Here is a 25,374-nt window from a genome sequence, read left to right as displayed (position 1 = left end):
GTTCATTACATTGTACTGAGTGCCTTGTATCCTTATCCATGTTTGGGGGTTTTACTTTAAGTCAAGAAATTTAATCACATCCATTTGGTTTTCTCTAGAGCTGCATTCTCAACATTTTGTGTGGTAGAGACACACCTAGAGAACATGTTAAAAAAATCTCCTGGGTTCTACCCTTGAGAGATAATAAGGTCCAAGGGGAACCCAAATATCTGTGCTTCAGGTCAGCTTAGTGGCTCATCCTATTATACCAATTCCTCGGAAGGCCGAGGTGGGTGGATTCCTTGATCTCAGGAGTTCAAGACCAGCCTGGGCAAAATAGTGAGACTCCATCTCTTAAAACAAAAATTGGAAAAAAAAAAAAAAAAGGATTAGCCCAGTGTGGTGGCATGCACCTGTGGTCCCAGCTACTTAAGAGGCTGAGGTAGGCAGATTGCTTGAGCCTGGGAAGTCGAAGCTGCAGTGAGCCATGATCATGCCACTGCACTCCAGCCTGGGTGACAGAGCAAGACCTTGTCTCAAAAAAATAAAAATGAAAAAATCTGTGTTTCCAAGTTCCAAGTGATGCTGATGCTGCTGGTTGCCTTTAAGCATCTCACAAAGAACGAACTCATAAATGCTAATACAGTATATGTCTATGGATACTGAATAGTGGGTTTTTTCTCTTTTCTTCTATTCCGTGCTCATGTTCTGTCACTTGTTCCTTTTAGATTGACTTTGAAGATGTGATTGCAGAACCAGAAGGGACACACAGTTTCGATGGCATTTGGAAGGCCAGCTTCACCACCTTCACTGTGACGAAATACTGGTTTTACCGCTTGCTGTCTGCCCTCTTTGGCATCCCAATGGCGCTCGTCTGGGGCATTTACTTCGCCATTCTCTCTTTCCTGCACATCTGGGCAGTTGTACCATGCATTAAGAGCTTCCTGATTGAGATTCAGTGCATCAGCCGTGTCTATTCCATCTACGTCCACACCGTCTGTGACCCACTCTTTGAAGCTGTTGGGAAAATATTCAGCAATGTCCGCATCAACTTGCAGAAAGAAATATGAATGACATTTCAAGGATAGAAGTATACCTGATTTTTTTTCCTTTTAATTTTCCTGGTGCCAATTTCAAGTTTCAACTTGCTAATACAGCAACAATTTATGAATGAGTTGTCTTGGTTGAGAACAAAAAGATCACTTTCTCAGTTTTCATAAGTATTATGTCTCTTCTGAGCTATTTCATCTATTTTTGGCAGTCTGAATTTTTAAAACCCATTTAAATTTTTTTCCTTACCTTTTTATTTGCATGTGGATCAACCATCGCTTTATTGGCTGAGATATGAACATATTGTTGAAAGGTAATTTGAGAGAAATATGAAGAACTGAGAAGAAAAAAAAAAAAGAACCAACAACCTCAACTGCCTACTCTAAAATGTTGGTCATTTTATGTTAAGGGAAGAATTCCAGGGTATGCCATGGAGTGTACAAGTATGTGGGCAGATTTTCAGCAAACTCTTTTCCCATCGTTTAAGGAGTTAGTGAATTACTGCCATTCCTTCCATAATCCAGCATAATCTTCTGCCTTCTCATGATCCAACTAATGCCTTACTCTTCTTGAAATTTTAACCTATGATATTTTCTGTGCCTGAATATTTGTTCTATAGATAACGAGACCTAAGTGCCTTCCTGTTTTTCACATTTTCCTTTTCAAACAGGGTCTAACTCAGCAACTCGCATTAGGTCAGCAGCCTCCCTGAAGACCAAAATTAGAATATCCATGACCTAGTTTTCCATGAGTGTTTCTGACTCTGAGCTACAGAGTCTGGTGAAGCTCACGTCTGGGCTTCATCAGGCAACATCTTTATCCATAGCGAGTATGGTCAACACTAGCCCGATGAAATGAATTAAAGTGGACCAATAGGACTGAGCCCTCTGTGGGCTGGCAGGCCTGGAAGCCAGCTTTCCCTGCCTCTCATCAGCTGAATGAGGTCAGCATGTCTATTCAGCTTCGTTTATTTTCAAGAATAATCACGCTTTCCTGAATCCAAACTAATCCATCACCGGGGTGGTTTAGTGGTTCAACATTGTGTTCCCTTTTCAGCTGATCAGTGGGCCTCCAGGGAGGGGCCCTAAAACGGAGGCCATTGTGTGAGCCTATCAGAGTTGCTGCAAACATGACCCCTGCTCAGTAAAGTACTTGCGACCGTCTGTTATGCTGTGACACATGGCCCCTCCCGCTGCCAGGAGCTTTGGACCTAATCCAAGCGTCCCTTTGCCCAGAAAGAAGATGGGGGAGGAGGCAGTAATAAAAAGATTGAAGTAGTTTTGCTGGAATAAGTTCAAATTCTTCTGAACTCAAACTGAGGAATTTCACCTGTAAACCTGAGTCATACAGAAAGCTGCCTGGTCTATCCAAAAGCTTTTTATTCCTCCTGCTCATATTGTGATTCTGCCCTTGGGGACTTTTCTTAAACCTTCAGTTATGCTTTTATTTTTTTTTTCATACACTTATTGGAACTCCGCTTGATTTTTGCCTCTTCCAGTTTTCCTGACACTTTCATTACCAACCTGTTACCTACTTTGACTTTTTTGCATTTAAAACAGACACTGGCATGGATATAGTTTTACTTTTAAACTGTGTACATAACTGAAAATGTGCTATACTGCATACTTTTTAAATGTAAAGATATTTTTATCTTTATATGAAGAAAATCACTTAGGAAATGGCTTTGTGATTCAGTCTGTAAACTGTGTATTCCAAAACATGTCTGTTCTACATAGATGCTTAGTCCCTCATGCAAATCAGTTACTGGTCCAAAAGATTGCTGAAATTTTATATGCTTACTGATATATTTTACAATATTTTTTATCATGCATGTCCTATAAAGGTTACAAGCCTGCACAATAAAAATGTTTAACAGTTAAACAGTCAACTTTTACTATTTTTTCCCAAAACAGGTGTTTACATGTCAGCGTCTCCGTGTGTCTATGTATTTGTAGGTAGTGAACATGTGCATAGTGTGTGTACGTGTTTGTATGTATTTGTGGGGGGTAACAGTCTCCCACTTTAAAATTATTGCAGAGTCACTCAGGATATTTCTGCTAAGGTCATCACCATTTATGAGTTACTTCAGATAAAAGTTATAATTAATAACAAAGTTTTTTAGCAATTTGCCCAATGTTTTATATGTCATCTAATTTGAGCCCCCAGCAAGCTTATGTGATGGATATTAATACTCTCACTTGGTGAATGACACAATTTGCATTCGGGGCCAATGCCTTGAACTCTGCCATGTCTTAACTGGGTTTTAAAGAGGTATTTTGCCGTCTCAATTTATGTTTGTTGCTTGGCTAAGTTTACATTCAGGACTTCTATATTAGGGTTCTCCAGAGAAACAAAACCAATAGGAGATAGAAGGAGATGATAAATAGATAGATGATAGATAGATAGATAGATAGATAGATAGATAGATAGATAGATAGGATAGAGATAAAGAGAGAGATGAAGATAGAGATAGATAGAGATGGACATGGAGATGGAGATAGAGAGATGGAGATAGATACATATATAGAGATGGAGATAGAGATATATAGGGACAGATAGAGAGAGAGAGATAGAAATAGAGATAGATGGAGAATGAGATAGAGATATATAGGGATATATACAGACAGAGATAGAAATAGATGTATATCTAGAGATGGAGCTACAGGTAGAGATAGATGGAATGATGAGAAAGAGATAGATGGAGATGATAGGGATAGAGATAGAAACAGATGGAGATGATAGAGATAGATAGAGAGAGATGGAGATGATAGAGAGCAAGAGTTTTATTATAAGGAACTGGCTCACAGGATTATGGAGGCTGACAAGTTCCCAAGTCTGCAGGGTGAGTCAGCAAGCTGGGAACCCAGGAGAGCTGATGATGTAGTTCCAGTTCAACATCAGCAGGCTCAGGAGCCAGGAAAAGCTGCTATTTTAGACCAAATCCAAGGGCAGGAAAAAAAATTCAATGTTCCAGTTTGAAGGCAGTCAAGCAGAAGAAATTCTCTCTTACTTGGTGGTCAGGGTCAGGGTCAGCTTATTCTATGCAAGCCTTCAACTGATTAGATGAGGCCCACCCAGATTAGGGAGGGCAATCTGCCTTACTCTGTCTATAAATATTAATCTTATCCAAAAGCACCCTCAAAGAAACATTCAGAATAATATGTGACCAAACATATGGACACCCCATGACCCAGTCAAGCTGACACAGAAAGTCAATCATCACAGCTTCCAATCCAGTTCCATCTACAAAAATAACTATATGGTTTTGGACAATTTTACTCCATATTGGTAATAAATAGCTTCATACATCACATATTTAGCCTGTAATCCTAGCAGTTTGGAAGCCTGAGGCTGAGACTGGAGGATCAATTGAGGCCAGGAGTTCATACCAGCCTTGACAACATAGTGAGACCATCAGAAAGAGAAAAGGAAACAAGGAAGGAAAGAAGGAAGGAAGGAATGAAGGAAGGAAGGAAGGAAGGAAGGAAGGAAGGAAGGAAGGAAGGAAGGAAGGAAGGAAGGAAGGAAGGAAGGAAGGAAGGAAGGGAGGGAGGGAGGGAGGGAGGGAAAGAAACAAGGAAGGAAGGAAAGAAAAGAGAGGAAAAGAGAAGAAAGGAAAGGAAGGAAAGAAAGAAAAAGAGATAGGAAGGAAGGAAGGAGGGAAGGAAGGAAGGAAGGTAGGAAGGAAGGAAGGAAGGAAGGTCTCATACCTTCCCTGATGTGGGTGCTAATAGTCAAACGTTATATGTTTTAATTTATAATCCATATTTTTGACATTGGGTGGAGGGGAGAAGTAAAGAAAGGCACCCTTAACGTAACACAGAAGGCTGAAATCATAAAATAAAAGGTCATGGCAATAAACACATAAAATATCAAACTTCTATATATCAAAAACAGTAGAAACAAATACAAAACAAATGATAAAGACTGATAACAGAAAGATTTGAATGCATAGCATTATAATATACTTAAAAATACAGAGAGCTTTCATACATTAAGAAAAAGATGAATAATAAGCTAAGATAGTTCACAAAAGAAGTACACAACAATCATACAAAAACTTATACTCACTAGGAATGAAATAGTAAGAGCTAAAGCAATGAGACATTATTTTCACCTAAATCTGCAGAGACGGAAAACAAAAGTAATGTTTATGCTGGTGAAGATGCAGGCGAGTGGGCACACTCATTCATTGCATCTGTGAGAGTAACTGGTATAAGCCATTTGGAAGACAATTAAATGCACACATGATATATCCCACAATTCCTCTTACTAAATAAAAATAATAGAGGCATACCAAGGTTCATCATCATAGATGTTCATTATTTTATTGTCAGTAGCATAATACATTGGAAACAACATAAATATTCAAAACAACCAAATCGGTTAAATAAATTATGGTATATGCATTTAACAGACTTCTATTAACTTTTAAATATTGGATGGAATAGAATATTTAATGACATGGAAATACGTTCATAGCATGATGTTAACTTAAATAGTAAAACTTAAAAATTGTGTGTAGGATATACTGCTATTTTTTGTTTAAAATTTGGGGGTGAGTGGATTTAAAGAATTGTGTCATTTCTGAGCTTCTGCCAAATACTTTACAGACATTATTGCAAATTTATACAAAATTTCAAAATAGATATTGATGTCCCCATTTTACAAATAAGATTTAAAGAGTTTTAGAAAGACACCCGTTCACCATCACTAATAAGTATTGGAGTTATTGTCTAATCCATGGGTGTCTATCGTCAAAGCTCTGTTCCTTTCACTCATCTATCCTCCTGCTCTGTGTGGTTTCTGAGCCCTAAGCCTTTCTCCTCTTCATGAAGCTTCCTGTTCCCACTGGCTTGCAGAATTATTTCATCCACTCTGAAATGTATAATAAGCAAGTAATGTGAGCAGAATTGGAGTAAACATTAGCAGAAGTTAAGTAATAGTTAAAACTTGTAATCAACTTCGTATGTCAATTGTATCCTTTATAAATGTATTAGTTTACGTAATATTTGCCATAACCCTATATGGTATGTATTATCATTATCATTCCAATTTTACAGAGTAAGAAATTGAGGCACAGAAGAGTCAAGGAACTTGCTCAGAGTCACACGGCTAGTAACTAACAAAGTCAGGATTATGAACCCATGGAGTCTGGCTCCAGAATCTGGGAGCTAAACCATGACACCAAATCATATAGTTAGTGGGAATCCCGCAAAACAGAAAGCAAGTTGTGTCTCTACTGAGAACAAGTAATGGTCAACAACATGGGCGCCAATTAAATTGCAAATTAAAACATTTTGAGTCTAAAATATAAAACTAAAACTGCTCTCACAAATTTACCAAAATCTTTGATTTAAGCATTTACATATAAGTTTTTATGACATAAAAAATGTTTCATGATAGAGTATATTCAGTCACATTATAGTTCAGTGACTTTCAAGACCATAAAATGACTAAGTGATAAGTTGATGTGCAGACTCCAAGACAGAGATTTTAATGATGGAAAGAAACACACTTTTTGAAATAAACTCTAATATTTATATTATTTGACAAATATTAAATAATATCCATGGAATCAGAGTAGGTTCTATCAAATAACCGATAGAACCATTTTACCGTTAAGATTCAAGACTATTTTTTTCTCTAGGACTCTCCATTCATTTATTTGACTTTCATATTCATTCTCAGATCAGCCAGTTGCTTTAGTAATAATGAATGTCTCAAGATGTTGTGCATTACCCAACTTACCATCAATGTAAACTCTCCCCACTTCCCCAGTGCACACCAATCCTACCGATACTTGCTCTCATCTTATTTTTCCCTTCCACTAAAATGGATGATTCCCTACTCTGAGCAAAAGCCATTCTCGTCACATGTGCTCTGAATCTCATCCTTTCTTATTTTCACAAGATCTTTGCTCCATTTGTCATCTCGTTTAACTCTTTTACTATTTATCTCTCCCTGTGTTCTGAATTGCTCTCATTAGCCTCCAAACATCACATATAACTTCATCATCAAAAAAAAAAAAAAAAAAAAAACACATTCCCTCCCATAACCTTATAACCTCCTCCAACCATCAATGCTTTTTCTCCTTTCTTTTACAACCAAAATTAACAAAAGGATTATTTATATACATTGCCTAAACACTATTAAATTACTCTACCTATAATTGTAGGTAGGGTATAATTTTAAGCCAAACAGGTTTTGGGGTTTTTGGGGTTTTTTTGTTTTTGTTTTTGTTTTATCTGAGATGAGTTCTTGATAAGTCGCCCCATCTGGTCTTGAACACGGAGGCTCAAGCAATCCGCTCACCTCAGCCTCCTGAGAAGCTAGAGCTACAGGTGTGCTCAACAGTGCCCGGCTGAACAGGTTTTTTAAACAATTTTTTATTTCTGGTTCCCAGACGTAGGCATAGGCATGCTCAATAGTCAGTGTCATCCTTGGTTCATGTGGAGCTCTCTTCTATTTGCTTTTATTATTTAATGATCATTCATTAGCACCTATGAATTCATTACCAAATCAAAGAACTAGAATTCACAACTACACATTTGTTCGTTCTCTTTCCCTTCCACCCACCCCCCTGCATCCATATGAGGTAACCATCCTCCAAAATTTTGTATTTATTATCTTCTTGCCTATTAAAAAATTTTAAATACAATCTCCCAGGGTGAGGAAAAAACATTTAGTTTTAGTTCTTTTAAAAGTCTTTTTAAGGAGTATCATGCAGAATGGACTGTTCTGGCATTTGATTTTTTTTTTTTTTTTCACTTAACATTAAGATTTGTTCATATTGTTGAAAATAGTTCTAGGTCATTCGTTTTCAGTGCTATATATTCGTCTGTTGTGTGAACCTAACCATTTTTATCCAGCTGCCTCTTGAGGAGGACATGGTATGCCAATGGTACTGCTATAATCATATTTCTATACATCCACTGGGAGGGCTTGTGGGCATAAATTTCTCTAGGGATTATCATCAGGACTGAATTGTTCAGTCCTGAAAAATGATACACCCCCACCTTTTCTAGATATGACCAATGACTTTCCAAAGTAATAATAGCAATTTACACAGCCACCAGCATTTGGAACTGTCACACTTCTTCAATTTTGCTAATCAAGTGGGTGTGAAATAGTATCTTATTTTAGTCTTGATTTATACCTTTCTGATTACCAATAAGGTTAAGTGTCTCTTCACTGGTTTTTGGTCATGTGGGCTTCTTCTGGGAAATGACATGTCATTCAGCAAGGGTTTTTAAAAAATGGTTTGTCTTTTATCATTGAGTCATAGGAATTCTTATAGATTCTTAATGTTTATCATTTTATTTTTATATGTGTTTCAAATACTTTTCTCAATTTCTATCCTTATTTTCACTTTCCTTATTAAAATGTCTATTAGTGAACACAAGTATTTTGACTTTAGTGTTCAAATCTATCCATTTTTATTTTTAGTACTTTTTATCATGTCAAAGAGAGATTTTCCTGTGCCAAGATCAGTAAGATATTTATTGTATTTTAACTAGCATTACTGTGGTCTAAGAGTTTAAATATCTTAGGTTTTTCTAGCATAAAAATATTTTGCAATATGTTCAATCACATTAAAGATGTGCTTTGAACATTTAAGTCCTTAATCCAGTTACATGGAGTTGATTTGTTTGTGTGGCATGATGTAGGAATTCAATTTCATTTTTTTCTGAACGAGACAACCATTTTTGCTAACTTCATTAACTGAAAACGTCCTCCTTTCTCCTTTAAACTATAATGCCACCTCTGTTATTTATTGAAGTTCCATTCATACTTGGATTGATTTCTGAACTCTCTATTCTAGCCCACTGGCCAATTTTTTTTCCTGTACTCATATAACATTTTAAAGTGAGTCTCCAAATCTTGTAAGACAAGTTTTAATTTCCTGTTTTCTTTACTCCTTACTTTCTAAGTGCCTTAGTTATTTTTTTGCCATTTAATTTTCCAGAAAAACTTAAAATTGTCTCATCCATTTCTAATAAAAACTCATTTGGAATATTAATTGGAATTGAATCTTTAGATGAAGTTGGAAAATTGGCATGTGTATGATACCAAGGCTTCCTAGCTCTAACCATGGAAGTAGAGTTTCATTTATTTCTTTATAAGCATTTTAATAAAGTTTCATAATGTTCTATGTAGAGTTTTTTCATGTTTTTTGATTTATTTATTCCAAGTATGATATTTATTATACTTAGTAACTATTTTAGTACATATTTGCTAATTGTTGACTGGTTGTCTTTAGAAATGCAAATGACTTAATATTGAGGCATAATTAACATTAAAGTGAAATACATATATCCTAACTACAATTCAATGAGTTTTGACAAATGTTATGTTTTTTAATTGCCAAATATATAAAATTTCTTAAATTAGTTTTGCTTTTAATTTCTAGCTCTATTTTGGGAAAAAATATGATCTAAATATACTTGTTCTTGAAATGTATTAAGACATTTTACAGTCAGGTCCATGATAAATTTTATAAATATTTAATGTATATTTGAGAAGAATATGCACCCTCTAATTTTTAGATGCAGAATTCAATATATGCCTATTACATCAGCTTTATGTTTTGTCGTTCAGATGACTTTTTTGTCTAGTCTGTTTCTTAAATGAGAAGACTAGACTATCAGTCCCTCCTGATAGATTTATAATTGTTTACTTTATATACATTTCAAGCAACTCTATTCAGTGCATACCTGTTTAGAAATATTTCATCTCACTGATAAGTTGGTTCTACATACCTTTCATGGTTAGGAGGTGAGTCTTCCCATCTTTAATTATTATTTTGTCATAAAGTTTATTTTGCTAAAAACTTACATAGTTATACCTGTTTACTTAAGATAAGCATTTTCCTGGCCGGGTGCAGTGGCTCACGCCTGTAATCCCAGCACTTTGGAGGTCGAGGCGGGCCGATCACCTGAGGTCAGGAGTTTGAGACCAGCCTGGCCAACAGAGACAACAAAACCCTGTCTCTACTAAAACTACAAAAATTAGCCGGACGTGGTGGTGGGTGCCTGTAATCCCAGCTACTGTGGAAACTGAGGCAAGAGAATTGCTTGAACCTGGGAGGCAGAGGTTGCAGTGAGCCGAGATCACAAGACTCCATCTCAAAAAAATAAAATAAAATAAATAAAAGATAAACATTTTCCTGATGTATTCAGGTCCAATCTTTTACTCTGAGGGCTGTCATGCACCAGCAATATCAGCAGTACACTACCCAGCTCTAGGGAATGCCATTTAGAGAGACTGTCACGTGAATGGCATCTCCTAGACTGTGTGCCTGTACGGTTCCCATGTTCTTACACTTTATGTGAGACTGTTATAAACAGTACAGAGTTGGATTTTGTTTTTTATCCAATCTGATAGTTTATTCTTTTACTGGCCAATTGGGTCTGTTTATATTCATTGTGATTGTTGATACATTTTTGTTTTCTTCTATTTTCTTACTTTTTATTGCAAGTATCCCATTTTTTTGTTTCTTTTTAATACTTTCTTGTTTAAAGTAATTAATATATATATATACAGTATATTATATACATTTGTATGTGTATGTATATCCTCTAACTAGACAAGAATTTTAGTATATATTCATGACTTTTGGCCTTCCCCCGACGGGAGTTGCCAATCATATTGACAACATACAGAGCTTTAATTCTGTGGTATTTTGGATATAGTTCTTTTTTTTCTTGATGTTTTTTCTTCTCTTGCTTTATTTTTTTGAGTGCTTATGTTAAAACATCTTTTCAGTGGGAGTTCTTTTATGGTAAAGCCTTGTATGCCTGAGAATATTTTATTGTCATCACATGTTTGAATGACAAATTTATTAATTGTAAAATTCTACCTTCAAATTTATTTTCTTACGTATTTTTTAAAAATTACTTCATTGCCTCTGGCATTCTGCATTTATTGAAAACTCTGATGTCATTTGTGTCATTTATCATTTTCTCTTTGCCTATGGCATTCTTAAATCTCAATATAATGGACCTGTGTGTGATTTTTCTATCTTTCTAGAAGCATTCTTCCATGTGGTCTTCCAACTCCATCATTCTTCAGCTGTATCTATGTCACTGTTTATCCCACCTATTAGGTTCCTTCAAATCTACATTTTTATCCTGATATTTTACATGGCATTTTTTGTGGGGGCAATTTCTTTTCTTGTTTCATGTTGCTAATATATTTCTTTTTCTCAATTAGGATGTTTATTTAAGAAGATATAAATTATTAGTTCTTTTGTTCTAATATATCTGCTCCCAGGGGTGTTTGTCATCCAGTTTGTTATCCTGCTTTTGAGATCGTTTACTCCTCAGCTGTCCTCTATCCAACCCATAAATGGAGAAATAGCCCAAGGCGCCACGCTAAGCCCTCTTCTTGTCTCTGTGTGCGTGTTCTCTCCAGACAATCTCATCTCCCATGGCTGTCTCATAGATATCTCTATCATACGCTGTTCCAAACTGTGCTACTCATGCTTCCTCCACCCTGCCAAATATTCTACATCATATTTAATTGTTCAGTCATCCACATAGCTACCCAAGCTTGAAACCTAGGAGTCCCTGTAGATCTTTCTTTTCCTCAAGACCTACAGCCAGTTCATTACCAGATTCTGTCAGTTCCATCTTCAAAATGTATCTTGCTTTTGCACCCCTGCCTCAATTCCACTGCCACAACCTCATTGTGAGCAGCCATAATTTAAATCCTGGTCTACTTTAGGCAATCCTACCTGTTTCCATCCTTAACCCCATCCAACTCATTTGGCCACTTTGCTCTACAGCAACACACATTTTCACAGAGGTACACACACATACACACACACAGAACTTAAAATCCTCTAGTAACTTCTCACTGCATTCAGTAAAATGCATTCATAAAATCACATCTCTTTACCAACGCCTACAAAGTCACGTGATTCAGCTCCTGCCTATCTCTCCAATCTAATTTCATACCACAACATCCTCATGATCTGTGCTCCAGACACACTGATGTTCTTTCAGTACCAAGAACATGCTATGGCCCCTCTCAAAGTCAGAGGACTTTGCACAGCTGCTCCCTCTGACCAAGATGATCCTACACAATCCTCTCTACTTTGCTAACTCCTTCTCATTCTTCAGGTCTCAGCCTCAATGTCACCCCTCAGAGAGGTCTCCCATGTCTTCCCTAAGTGAAGCAAGTCCTTTTATCTTAATCTCTATCTTAGCCTCTTGCCTATTTCCTTCACAGTACATATCATATTGAGTAATTATTTCATTTAACTGTTCACAATGATTAGGTTTTTCACCCCTTTTAGGATTTAAACTCCATAAGGCAGAGATTTTACTATGACGAGCAATTAATATTTGTTGGATGAATGGTCAGACCATCCTGGAGACTATGAAGGCATGGGGTGCCAAATTTCTGCAGTGCCACTAATAATGCCATGAAGAAAATCACCTAACCCACTCTGAAATAAATTACAGCATTATTAACAACATGCTTGCCATTTGTTTTTCTTTATAGACTTTATTTCTCCATGATTTTGTTCTCCAACAAAACATCCTCGAAGGTACCCGTTTGAACTTTTGTTAATGTCAAAACATGAGTTTCTCTAATGAAATTTTAGCAAGGACTACCATGGATGTTTGATATACATATTTTTCTTACTTGAATAATAGCAACCACATGTTGATACAGCTATTAAGGAAAAAGAAGTTTTTCCAGCAGCTGTTGACTTCATCAATTCCTCTCTGCAATGAGTCACTCAAACTTCCACAGAGTTAGCAAAGAAAAAAGAAAAAAAGAAAGTTGCAAGTAAGGAAGTAGGGATTATTTTATTGTGATGAAAGAGGAGTGGGAAGAGTTAGGCAGGGAAAAAGTGAATAAAATCCACTAGAATGAGAGATTTGATTCCATAGAAAATTGAGTAATTTGCGTGTCAAAAAGATAAAACTATACACTTGCCTAGTACTTTGACAACACAACTGAAAAGCATGTGAAAACTGGCATAAAGGGTGGGGTATTTGCAACAGGAAAAAGGCAGTCATTTTTTTAAAAAAAGCAACAGCTGCCAGTTTGAGCCACTCTTTAAATGGCCAAGAAAGAAACCTACTCCTCTACTTCAGTTGTATCAATATAATGCCAACCATTAATGAGATAATAACTATCCCAGGCACCAGTCAACGTCCTTTTGAGAGGATGTTTCTTAAACCCCCCATCACATTGCACAATCTCTTGGAAAAGGTGAGATTTAATTAACTGCCAACTGTGAGACAGAAAGTTCTGTTGACTGTATGACACAAGTAAGCACTCAGTAAAGTACATAGCACAATATGCACATTGATTAATATAAATTGGCTTCAGAGTGACTTTGCATTTTTATAGTGATTGTGTTTTTTGCCTCATTGCCTTTCATATTGCCTGCTAAATAATAATAACCTTTATTTATTGAGACATACCACACATAAGGCAACATGCTAAGCATTTTGCAAATATTACTGACAACAGCCCTATGTGCTATGTGCTATTATCTAGGTCAAGTAGATACTATTGCTCTGTTTTAGAAATCAAGAAATAGAAGCTTAGAGTGGTTAAATAACCAACTCCAGGTCGCCTAAAGAGTTTAATACCCATGATTATTAGCTTCAAAGTTATTCTTTATAGAGAAACTCACTATGTGCTTGGGAGAAAGTGCATAAGTGTGACACCATTTGACAATATTGCAATAGCATTGTGTGTCATCGATGGGAAAAAAAGAAGAGTGAATGATTAAAAGCCATGCAAATAATGTATTCTCTAGCCCAAGTTTCTGTTAATAGTTGTTCACGTTATCCCTTCAATAGGCATTTATGGAGCAACTATTTGGTATTGCAGGGATTAAAAAGATAAGCAAGACAAAGGTCTTTGTCTTCATGGAAGCTCAGTGAAGCCCCTACAAAGGCAACTCGAAGATGAAATTAATATTTTGCTCCTTTTCTGTTGAGAAAATAACTTTTTGTAGAATAAAAATTATTGACAATCAATTGTACAGTTTAATACAGTGGCTTTAGAACTGTGCCTTATAGAATCCCAAGGTATTGACCAGCTCCCCTAAGATGACAGAGGTGGACTAGGGAAAGGGTTAGTGAAATGGTGTCTACCACTTTCCCTCAAACACACAAGTTCTGTTTTAATTTCTTTTCATATTAATTTTCAGCATAACATTTTGTTTGACTAAGTAGTTCTATCAAATAAAATTTGAAAACCTTTGATTGACTTGGTGAAATAAATACATACTTTATACCAACTTAGATCTTAAATGAAATGTTGGTGCTTGCTTTTGTAATTATCACTAAAATGTGTTCTAAAAATAATTTTTGAAGATGCAGGCTTCACAAAGCAGATGACCAAACACAGAAAATATCTATCAGAACCATGAGTAAATACCAAGTAAAATATATGATAGCCTTGTAAACTCTCACACTCTTGATCCAACAGAAATGAAAAATTACTTGAGTGGGATGAGTAGGAAAAAAAGTGGTAGAGTCATTCAAATTCCAGAGGAAGAGATGAATTTAATGGTGAGGCTACTGGCATTGGGACAAATATCAGGGATGATTTCAAATATTACTCAGTCACAATACAAGTAAAATATCAGCCTTCAGTATTTTCATTGGACTAGAACAGTTTCCTTATATCTTCTTATTTCTCTTTCAAGCTTCAACCTTAAATAATAGGCCATTGTGTAGCAGAAAAGAACTTTAAACTCAGGAGTAGAAATCTATAATTAAATCCTCAGCCAACTTAAAAACCAGCTGTGTTACCTTGGATAAGTCCCATAGCTGGACTGCATTCTCTAAACCAGCAGCTGTAATGTTTCCTACCTCATTAGAGTGTGGTATGAATGAAAATGTGAAGAATGCCTAAAACAGAGCCAGACCTTGTATGAATTAGAAAGTTTCAGGCAGCCACTCATTCCATCACCTTGTCTCACTCTTTCTAGTGGCCCAGGGTCACTTACCTGCTTTTCTTAATACACCCCAAGCCTTTCTCTTGCCTCTCTTTGTAGACTAGAATTACTCTTGCGTTCATCAATATGGATTGAGTCAAAAGTTTTCAAGATCTACCTGACCTGCTCCTTCAAGGATCCATCACCCTCTGACTTCCATTTTTTGTATTTCTAGAGGCATAGTTTCAAGGGGGACGTCTGACTGGCTCAGGCTAGATCCAGATTAACTCCTCCTACATTTGTGGTCCATCCTGAGCCAGTCAGTGGCAGCTAAGGGAGCTCAGTCACCTTGTTTGAAGTTTGCCCAATCAAGGGGCCATGGAAGGAAGAGGAAGTTAATCTGAGACAGGGTTGTGACAGGCAGATCAACAAACATGTCTGTTTATAATCTAAATATTCATAAAATTCCAATCCCCCAAATTCTCCCACATATGTATACTCTTGTATTCCCCTGAGATAGGAAGGGAAGCATGCTCACAACCCCATTTTACAGATGAGAAGAATAAAGTTCCAGGAATACTGGTACCTCCATTAGGGTCACTTAACGAGCCACTGGTGGAACAAGAAATAAATCCAGATTGAGAGCTGAAACTGCCTGGTCTCCCACTAACAACTAAGGCTGCAAAAATTTCAAAGCATATTGCATGTACAATAAATACTGCATCTGAATCAATTGTAGAGACAAAGACGGAGGCACAGAGAGAAGACAGATCTATCCAAGGTCACTCAAGTGAGGAAATAAATCAGCTTAAAATAGACTTCTGTCTCAGCAGCATTGTGCTTTCACTCCTGGGCAACTTCCTGCCTGTACAGTAACATTGATGCCAGCAAGGAAGGAACCTGAGGGTTAAATCCTTGGCCCCAGCTCCAGATAGCAATAGAGAACCCCACCCCCATAATTCAGTCAATAAATAGATGTCCCTTTAACACAAGTTTCAGAAAACACAGTTAATATACAGCCACTACTCACAAATTAAATGAGTTATCTTACTGTAAAGGGTATAACTATTTCATTACCTTTGCAACTTAAATGAAATATGCTAAAGGTAGAAGTGATAAAAAACAGCTGCTGCCAGAAGTTTCAGTAAAAGATCACTGCTGGGCACCCTTATAACTGTGAGGCCATTAGGAGATTTAAAGGTCTCCTTCACTTTCCCATGGTAGGGGGTGAGGCTGCACTGAGAAACATCACTGGCATGAGGTCTAATTGCCTGCCCTATAATTAATGTTGCCAAGTGAATTCAGAAGTTGTCATGGTTCTCACCCTATGGTCCAGGCTCATTTATAAAATAGAGCAAAGGGAGCCCAGTGCTTTGAGAATGTCAATGCAAAATTATAATAATTACTTATCACATGATACAGTTGTTAAAGTATTTTCTGTGTTGTTCAAAAAAAAAAAAAAAGCACAAGGCATGTACATTGGTAGAGAAGATAGAAGAAATATGTATAACTGTGTTTTCTTCTTGTAACTTTCCCAGGCAGAATTACTCTGGTCCTTAAGGCCTTGAGGCACTTTTTTCTTGTCTCCATTGAACTGTATGTAAACTACTGGGGTTCAGAGACCAATTTTTAGCTTTCATTGTATCCGTAGGATTTAGCATAGTGACTGGCATAAGAAAAATCTGCTAAACTAAAACTGATATCCTGTTATAGAATTTCCATGATGTACTCTAAGTTCTGCGATAGGCATGCAATAATTGTAAGTTCTCAAAATGGAGGGACCAAATCTAGTCCCTTTGTATCTTTATAACTCTGCAGCTCTGCTATCCAACAGAACTTTCTGCAATAAGGGAAATGCTTTATTTCTGTTCGAGGGAAAGGAAAGTTCTTAAAGAAATGTTCTTCCTTTAAGAATCTATGTATACGCTATTCAGTAAGGGCCATTGGCCACTTGTGGCAATTGAGTGCTTGAAATATGGCTAGTGAGAGTGAAAAACTGCATTTCTGATTTAATTTCAATTAATTTCTATTTAAATCACCCCTTGTAGCTCATGGCTACTGTGTCAGACAGAGTAGCACTGGAGGGCAAGCGTGGTGGCTCATGCCCATAATCTCAACATTTTGGGAGGCCAAGACAGGAGGATCCCTTGAGCCCAAGATTTCAAAACCAGCCTGGGCAATGTAGAAAGACCCAGTTTCTACAAAAAAAAAAAAAAAAAAGTAAATTATCCAGGTGTGCTGGCATAGGCCTGTGGAGAATCACCTGAGTCTGGGAGGTCGAGGCTACGATGAGCCATGATCACCCCACCACACCCCAGTGTGGGAAACGGAACAAGATCCTATTGCCAAAAAAAAAAAAAAGGAGTAGCACTAGAATCTAGGCTGATGCTTGGCATTCAGTAGTTGCTATTTGAATGTTTATGAATGAATAAATGAATGAATGACTACAGATACCTAATCCCTCCACAAACCTACTTCCCATCAAACTGCTCTCAGCTGCAGAGTGCTGCAAGCATGAGATATGTATTTGGCCAAGTTGAAGTTAAATATGTAGTCTACAGGAAAAGCGATTTGGTCATTCATTGGATATTGTGAGGAAAGTCTTTTATGTCTAATTTGAAAGATGTACTTCAAAGTAACCACTTAAGATTAAGTCATCCATAAGCCATATTCTCACTCCACATCTTACTACTAAGGGCAGAGTAGTCAAGTGGAAAGGCAATGGACGTGGGTATTAGTTCCACTCAACTGTCTACTAACTGATTGACTTTGAGGCTCAATTAACATGCAAAGTGCTTGACTTTTCTTAGTAGCAAAATGGGGAAATCCTATGTGCCACGCCTCCTTACCAGAATGTTGTCAAAAGCAAATGAGATAACTTGCATGAAAACATCTAATGCTAAGCAAATACAGATTATTATTAAAATATGTTACTCACTTCAAATTATTTTAAATAACTATTATAGTAATGTGCTCGTGTTATTAACAAATCATTGAATATATGTTTCCTTGCACAGTTAAAGACATACATGTGCCCAAAGAAAGGCAAATTAGTTTCTTCCACTCTAAGAAGATTTCCATTTTTTTTCTCTGCCACTTCATATCTCAGAAGGTCACATCTCTTGCTGGGCAGTTTCAGATGACAATTCTACAACGATTCCTCTCACCTATCTCATTGAATGTGACCGTCAGCATAAGTAGGTTACATTGTAGGGACTGTGTTTATAGCTAGTGTTGGCATGTTATTTTTCCAGCCACCGCTCCAAAGAGAAGAGTTCACATTGTGTTTCTAAATCACTTCCTGAAAAGTGATTATACAGGATTCTTTCAGAAATAGAAGGAATGGAAAAAGCAAGACCACAAAGTAATTTGGAAAGCATCCAAGATCGGTAAGACACCAAAAGTGGGGGGGCTCCACAGCACTAGGAGCCTGTGCCCTGATCCCTTGCAACACCCCATGATGTGATAGGATCTCAGCAAGATACAGCCACCTAGTGTTCCTAAAGAGGTTAGACTGTGAGCACTGGGCTCCTAGACTTGGCAATGACCGTAGTGCCTCACAAAGGCAGCTCCAGCAGAGCCTCCATCCTTAAAGAATAGTACAGCTTTGAACACTGAGCATGTCAGCTATAATCTTTGGGGACCAAATAACAGGCCTTTCACATGGCACCGAGAGGGGAACCATCCAGACAAAGCCTGACCTTTGCACCAGTGAGGCCGATTGGAGGCTTGGAGCATATTAAATTTATTTAGAGAAAGGAAAGAAATGTAATATTACTCACATCCTGTGTTTGAAAGAAAAATCATCCTGCCCACTTAATAACTGTGCAGGGCTGCCTTCCACACCACATTTTTTACACAGACCATAGGGACGTCTGTGTGACTTTGTGATTCACCCTTTGTCACAGCCCCCACCGCCATAGAACTGTGAGGGCTGAGTAGGAGACAAGTCCATTTACACTCACTGGGCTGCGTTCAAAAACCAGTGTTTCTCCTTAACTAACCCTCAAGCAATTATCTCAGATCAAGTGAATGGACCTGACTTAAGCAAATTTGGCTGTTCACGAGTTGTAGGTTACTCTGGCAGATATTGATCACCACCAGCAGCTAGGAACAGGTGAGAACTATAATCCTCCTTCCCGACAATCTCATTACTGGGTGATGAGTTATATTGAAAGCACATTTGACCAAAGATGCCACATGTTCGAATACTCAAATCAACTAGCTAAGCTGACATAATAAGCGCAGTGAAATCCCAGGCAACAGCATGCACGAAACAGCCACTCAAGGTAGATGCATCAGTATTCTGGTGAAAGGTTCAGCTAAACTTCTGATCAGAAGTTGAGCCACAGGATTCTCTGTTGAGCCATTGAATGAAGCCCTGGTCCAAGAACGGCCCTGTGAAGAGGGTAGGCTGTGGAGCTCTCTCCAGATTCTTACTCCCTGTTGTTTACAGAAGGAAGGAATTGCCTACATAATATTTCCAGCGTATTCACATATCTTAATCACCACTCATTTCACCCATGAAAACTTATTTTAGCATCCCCTATGCTAACTAACAGGCTTTTTGTGTTCATTGGAGATAAAGCTATAATAGGGTGGCTGATTAGGGTCGTTCAAACACTAGCTGAGGATCCCTGAGTGTGAATTCCCTAGCTTACTATTTCGAAAGTTATCCACCACTAAGCTGTCCTCTAAAACACAAACACACACTTATCTATTAGTGTTAAAGGACATGAAATAATTTACTTGAAAATGTAATAGTACTGTTTTCTCTTCAGAAGAGTTCTCCCTCTAAAGGGCTGAGAGGTTTGAATTCTTGCATTTTGTCAGATACAGGGCTTAACCTTAGAGTCCAGTGTATTCCTTCACTGTCTTTCCTCTAAGTCTGCCAAACAAGTAAGCCTCTGGTGAACCCACAGAGCCAGCTACAGATAACCACATGGATGAAATTGTAATGCACACACTGCTTACACATAGCCTGCTCCTGGTCTTACCAGCCTGCCAAAACACACATGAGCCATTCTTAACAGCAAGTGCAAATCCAGGAGTGCTGTTTCAAACCTTCGAGATCCTCCCATCTTCTAGTTACCTCATTACTCCATTTGACCCCACAGCGTTTCTACTCCATGGAATGAGGACATCTGGAGAAATCCACACATGGGGCCTAAACATCCTAGTACCCGCAATGTATTGATTTTTTTCTGTCTTTTAGAAGCAGAGGATGGTAATAAATTGTATTTCTAACAACAAAGGTCACTGCATAGCTATCAGCCCTATGTGTAGATAGCCGTGAAACACAACAAATAATAGTTTTACAAATCTCCTCTTTGAACATCCTTTCCTTAAGAATCCTGTTTTGAGGGCCTGTTGTAAACTATGTGTCTCCTTCATCTGGTGTTGCTCAAACTGTGAGTGCTGACCTAGTGTCTTAGCCTGTTTGAAGTACTATAACAAAAATATCACAAACTGGTTGGCTTATAAACAGCAGACCTTCATTTCTCACAGCTCTGGAGACTGGGAAGTCCAAAATCAAGGCACCAGCAGATTCGGTGTCTGGCGATGGGCCTCTTCATAGAAGGTGGTCTTTGTGCTGTGTCCTCACGTGGTAGGAAGGGGTACAAGAGAGTTCTCTCAGACCATTTTTGTAAGGACACTAATCCCATTCAGGAGGCCTCTGTCCTCATGACTAATCTCCCAAAGTCCCCACCTCCTAATATCATCACGTTGCGGGTTAAGAGTTCAACATACGAATCTGAGGGGGAGACAAACATTTTGACCATAGCACCTATTCTAGAATTGTGAAATTGGCTTTCATTTATTAACAAAAATATAACTGAATAGAATGCAAGAGAAGAAAAGAGAGGAGAGGAGAAATAAACATATAGATCACAGAAGGCAAGGGTAATCAGATGAGTTTAATAAGACATTTCACATTTATGAGAGTATGTATACTGAGTTGTAATGTAAAGCATATTTCTTAGTAAAAAATAATATCTAAAAAATGTATAAACCACTACCACAATTTATTTGGAGATGAATTTTCTTTGGGTCTCAAATAAAGTAAAAGAAAGTTCTAATGCAAAATTTCTTTTTTTTTTTTTAACTTTTATTTTAAGTTCACAGTTACAACTGCAGGTTTGTTATATTGGTAAACTTGTGTCATGGGGGTTTGTTTTATAGGTTATTTCATCACCCAGGTATTAAGCCTAGTACCCATTAGTTATTTTTCCTGATCCTCTCCCTCCTCCCACCCCCTACCCTCCAAAAGGCCCCAGTGTGTGTTGTTCCCCTTTATGTGTCCATGTGTTTTCATCATTTAGCTCCTACATATAAGAGAGAACATGAGGTATTTGGTTTTCTGAAAATTTCCATGTGTCTATCAAGATTAGCTTGGGAGGAAGGTTGAGAGTAAATGTTATCATGATCCCAAAACATCTGCCTGGGGAAACAATATTTTTAAAGTATCAGAATGACTCCCTCATGCAGCCCAGGCTATTTTCTAGTAAAGTGACATGCTAGTTAGCCTTGTCACAGAAGCAGACCCTAAGGCAAGGATTTGCACACAAGTAATTTGAGAAGAAAACGGAGTATCATCAGCTGGGAACGAGGAAAGCAATACAGGGAAGGGAAGGGAACTATAAGGTAACTATTAAATCTGCTACCATGGTCAGGTTATGTTGGTGGGAAACCCTGGGGAAACAGCACCTACTGCAGAATGATCCCACCCAAGGGGCAAGAGAACAAGTATTTATTTCCAAGTGGCAAGTTGGTCAAAGGCTGCTGCCAGGGCAGGGGGTGAAGATGGTGAGTGTTAATTCTCTGGCACTTCTGGCCTACCTGCTCCTGGGCAGAGCAAGGCAGAGAAATTTTTGCTGTTCTGTGGAAAGAAAAAAGACTATGGGCCCCACCATGCAGACACTGAAAAGAACAAAGGTAATAAACAGAGCACTCAGGGCATCTGCTCAGGTGGCCTGATCCTACAGAGACTCCTCCAAAAGTCTGTTGCATCCTCTACACCCTTGTCCACTCACACTCACCTTGGAGGGGATGCTTTCCTGGACTAAAGACCCAGATGTATCTGAGGGTGGAAAGTAGCATAAGTAATATTGGTATTGTTTTAGTACTAGTTTTGGTAGCAAGTGAAGAGCAGATAAAATTTTCTTGGTGGTTCCAAAATGTCTACCACTTTGTAATAAGAAAAAAGTCTGCACAGATCTAAAAGGAAAATTCTAATTTTTAGCAGATTAGAAGCCCCTCATGCTAGTTTCCCAGGCTCTAAGCTGTTAGCCACATAATCCAACTTTGCCTGCTTCTTGTCCCTCCCAGATTTAGCAGTGAGCCTGAAATTCTGCAGGGCCATGAGCGCCTGCACAGCTTCTGAACTTTCCGTCTTCTGGCCTCACTTTTCCTGAAGCTGAAGGGAAAGGGACAGCCATTTCCCTTCTGACTGCCATTCCCACAGCTTTAGACCCTTCTTCTCACTCTCTTCGCCCTGGGAAGGGAAACTGAGTTCTATCAGTCCTGCTCCGTGGGCCCCTGACACTATGACAGGGAAGAAAATCTGCTAAAGATCTATGGTTACTTGGATTCACTGAGCTGAGATGCTCAAATCTAATGCATCTTCACATCCTGTGCTGGGAAATGCCCCACTTAAGGGAGATGTTACTTATAGATGCAGAGCAATTCCAGGGACCTACCAGGGGACTGGTAGAGCCACACTCCCTTAATCATAGAATTACAGATTCACCTGGGGCTCATGGCTCACAGGTTGCCAAGTTACCTCACCAAGCAAATGTGATGGAATTACCAAGACAGGTTTAGATCTGTGGTGGAATAGGCCACAAAGTTCCTGAGATCTCTCTGGCTTCTGGCTTAGGGACTCGACCACTATGTCTACTAGATTTAAGGAAAGAGAAAACAGGTGTGTGTAACTCTGCATTCCTCAACCCCAAACAGTTGAAGAAAGTGAAGACTCAGCTCCAGGTTAGTTCCACCAAGTCTGGGAGAGCATAGGGATTCCCCTCCATCAGGTGGCATGGCCTAGAATTTGATTGTACACATCACATCCAGAATATTTGTCCCTGAGCACTTATCTAGAGCCCAGCCTACAGCTTCTCTCTCAGTTAATTGTATTAGCCAAGGAATCATGACTGCGTTTCTGCCTTGGAGTTGCTGAGATCTCTCTGGCTTCTCCCAAGATCAGAACCTGTTTTAACCCAGAACATTTGGTTGTGACCTTCCTATCCTGCAACACTGCCTGGTTCTTCCAAGTAATGCCCAGAAGACTGAACCCTATTCTCCACGTCTCTGCCACTGGCCTCTTCAAACTAAAGAGACTCTCCTAGAAGCAGGTACAGCTCATCATCTGACTTCAAGACTCCCAATTTCTGGAAGACCAGCACCTGTGCTTGATCTACCAGGGTCTTGACATTAATACCAGCCAAGCTGAGAAGTGGACTTTGGCCAATGAGGCAGAGACTGGCCAGTTCATGCATGAAAATCTTTTACCTTTCCTCCTGGACACACAGCTAGATGACACTGCCTTTCTTGCAGTGACCATGTGCCTAAGATCTGGCACTAGAATCTGAGCAGAAATTGTGTGCTCTATTTCTGGACTTGGACCATGAAAACCTCATGTGTGATTCTACACTCTTCGTCTATTTGTCGGCTGGATATCTAGACCAAAGGCATTCATGAAAACCCCATGTTGAGAGGACACAACATCTCTCAACTTGGGTCCTCAAAAGACTACACAGAGGCCAAGCGTGGTGGCTCATGCCTATAATCCCAGCTACTCGGTAGACTGAGGAATGAGGATCGCTTGAACCCGGGAAGCAGAGGCTGTTGTGAGCCGAGATCATGCCACTACACTCCAACCTGGGGGACAGAGCGAGACCTTGTCTGAAAAAAAAATAAAATAAAAGACTACAAAGAGGAAAGTACCATCCCCCACAGCCTACCCCACCCTCCAGCACTAATGGGCTTTTGCATGCATAAGAAATTTCCATTGTGTGAGTCACTACTATTTGGGGGTTTATCTGTTACAGCAGCTGGACTTATATTATCCAACACAGTCACCCATGACCAAGGCTAGGCTCCAAGCCAAGTGAGTGACCCCAGCTTGTCTGTAGCTTGCTCCCCTCTCTCTCGCAGTTGTAGAGGTCCCAGCTCTCCATACTGCCCAAGGAGACAGCTTGAGATACGTGGGCGAGTAGAAGGGTGGGAGACATAGGAGATGTTTCTCAAGGGAAAAACTTTGACTCTTCCATGTTTTGTAATCAGGAATTTTCCATGGTCGCACAGTGAGTCAGAGGAAAAGCCATGATTTTCACCCTCCCTCTGCTGGGGCAGCTGTCTTCCTCCAGGATGGGGTCTAAGCTCCATTCCTAGGAAGGAGGGGGGTCAGTAAGGAGAAGGGTCATCCACTCAGGATACTACCTTCTCATGGAAACCACTGAGAAGACTAAGCACAACAGCCACACACAGGTCAGGAAATTTTCAGTCAGCTGGACAATCCTTTTTTGTTTAAATATAGTATTGTTTTATCCCTCTCCCAAGTGATTTTATCCCTTCAATATTTTTAATGTCATTAGAACTGCCCATTCCCATCATTTAACCTGTAAACTACATTGCCCAACTCATTGGTACCAAGAAGCAAGTTGAAAAGTTCCGCCCTGTGGTGTCACAGCACTAAGTGCTGCCACCCAAATGCATAGCAAATTCGTTAAAGACAGGAAAGAAAACAAGCTCTAACCAGGCTTCTTGAGGCTCCCAATGCTGCTTGGTCACCACAAGCAGTGAGTTTCCTCCAGAAAAGGGTTCATGCAGCTCCCGAATCTAGCATGTCTTCAGGGAATTTAGGAATGTTTCTTTCATCAGCCCTACCCTGAGGGGAAAGATTCCTCAGAGCAATGTAAAAAACACAGGGCAAAGAAAGAGGAGGAGGCTCATGACATGTGGCAGCCCTTCTCTACAGAGAGTGGATGGGCCTGAGAACCAGTGCATTGCTGGGACTATATTTAGTTCATCCAGTGACATCTTTGCGCCTCAGCGCCATCTCTCATAATAGCAAGGGACTGTGAGACTGAACGTTTTTCTCATTGTAGCAGGGGTCTGACTCACTAGTTTTAAAAAAATCTGAGAACAATGAGACCCAAGGGGATAACAGAGTTCCAAAAACAAAACAAAAAAAAACAAAAAAAAAAAAAACCAAAAAGAAAGAGTCAAGCATTCCTGTAGGTTGAATAAAAAGACAACCGTCCTGGAAACATTTTCTAGGAAGTCTCCAATATTTTCTAGGAGGTCTCCAATAAGCAATTTTTTGCTAGCACAAAATTCTAAATTGTACAAAATACTAGTTCATAATTTCCATTGAGTTCTGAAAAACATAAGCCTATTTTTACAATGAGTGTTTGAAACTGAAACTG

General features: G+C 38.7%; 1 protein-coding gene across 3 annotated transcripts in view; it reads left to right on the top strand.

Annotated features, from left to right (window-relative positions):
• Window positions 1-2,910, top strand: part of CAV1 (caveolin 1) — a 36,070-nt gene extending 33,160 nt beyond the window's left edge. For 2 of the 3 annotated variants that reach the window (XM_021935079.2, XM_021935080.2), the window contains exon 3: window positions 708-2,910. In XM_021935079.2, coding sequence (XP_021790771.1) covers window positions 708-1,049 — 342 coding nt within the window. In that variant the 3' untranslated portion in view covers window positions 1,050-2,910. 3 annotated transcript variants of the gene reach the window in all.
• Window positions 2,911-25,374: the final 22,464 nt, after the last annotated feature.

This window comes from Papio anubis, chromosome 4 (assembly GCF_008728515.1).
Source record: "Papio anubis isolate 15944 chromosome 4, Panubis1.0, whole genome shotgun sequence".
In the NCBI taxonomy this organism is placed as follows: Eukaryota; Metazoa; Chordata; class Mammalia; order Primates; family Cercopithecidae; genus Papio; species Papio anubis.
This window is presented reverse-complemented; position numbering and strand designations above follow the sequence as displayed.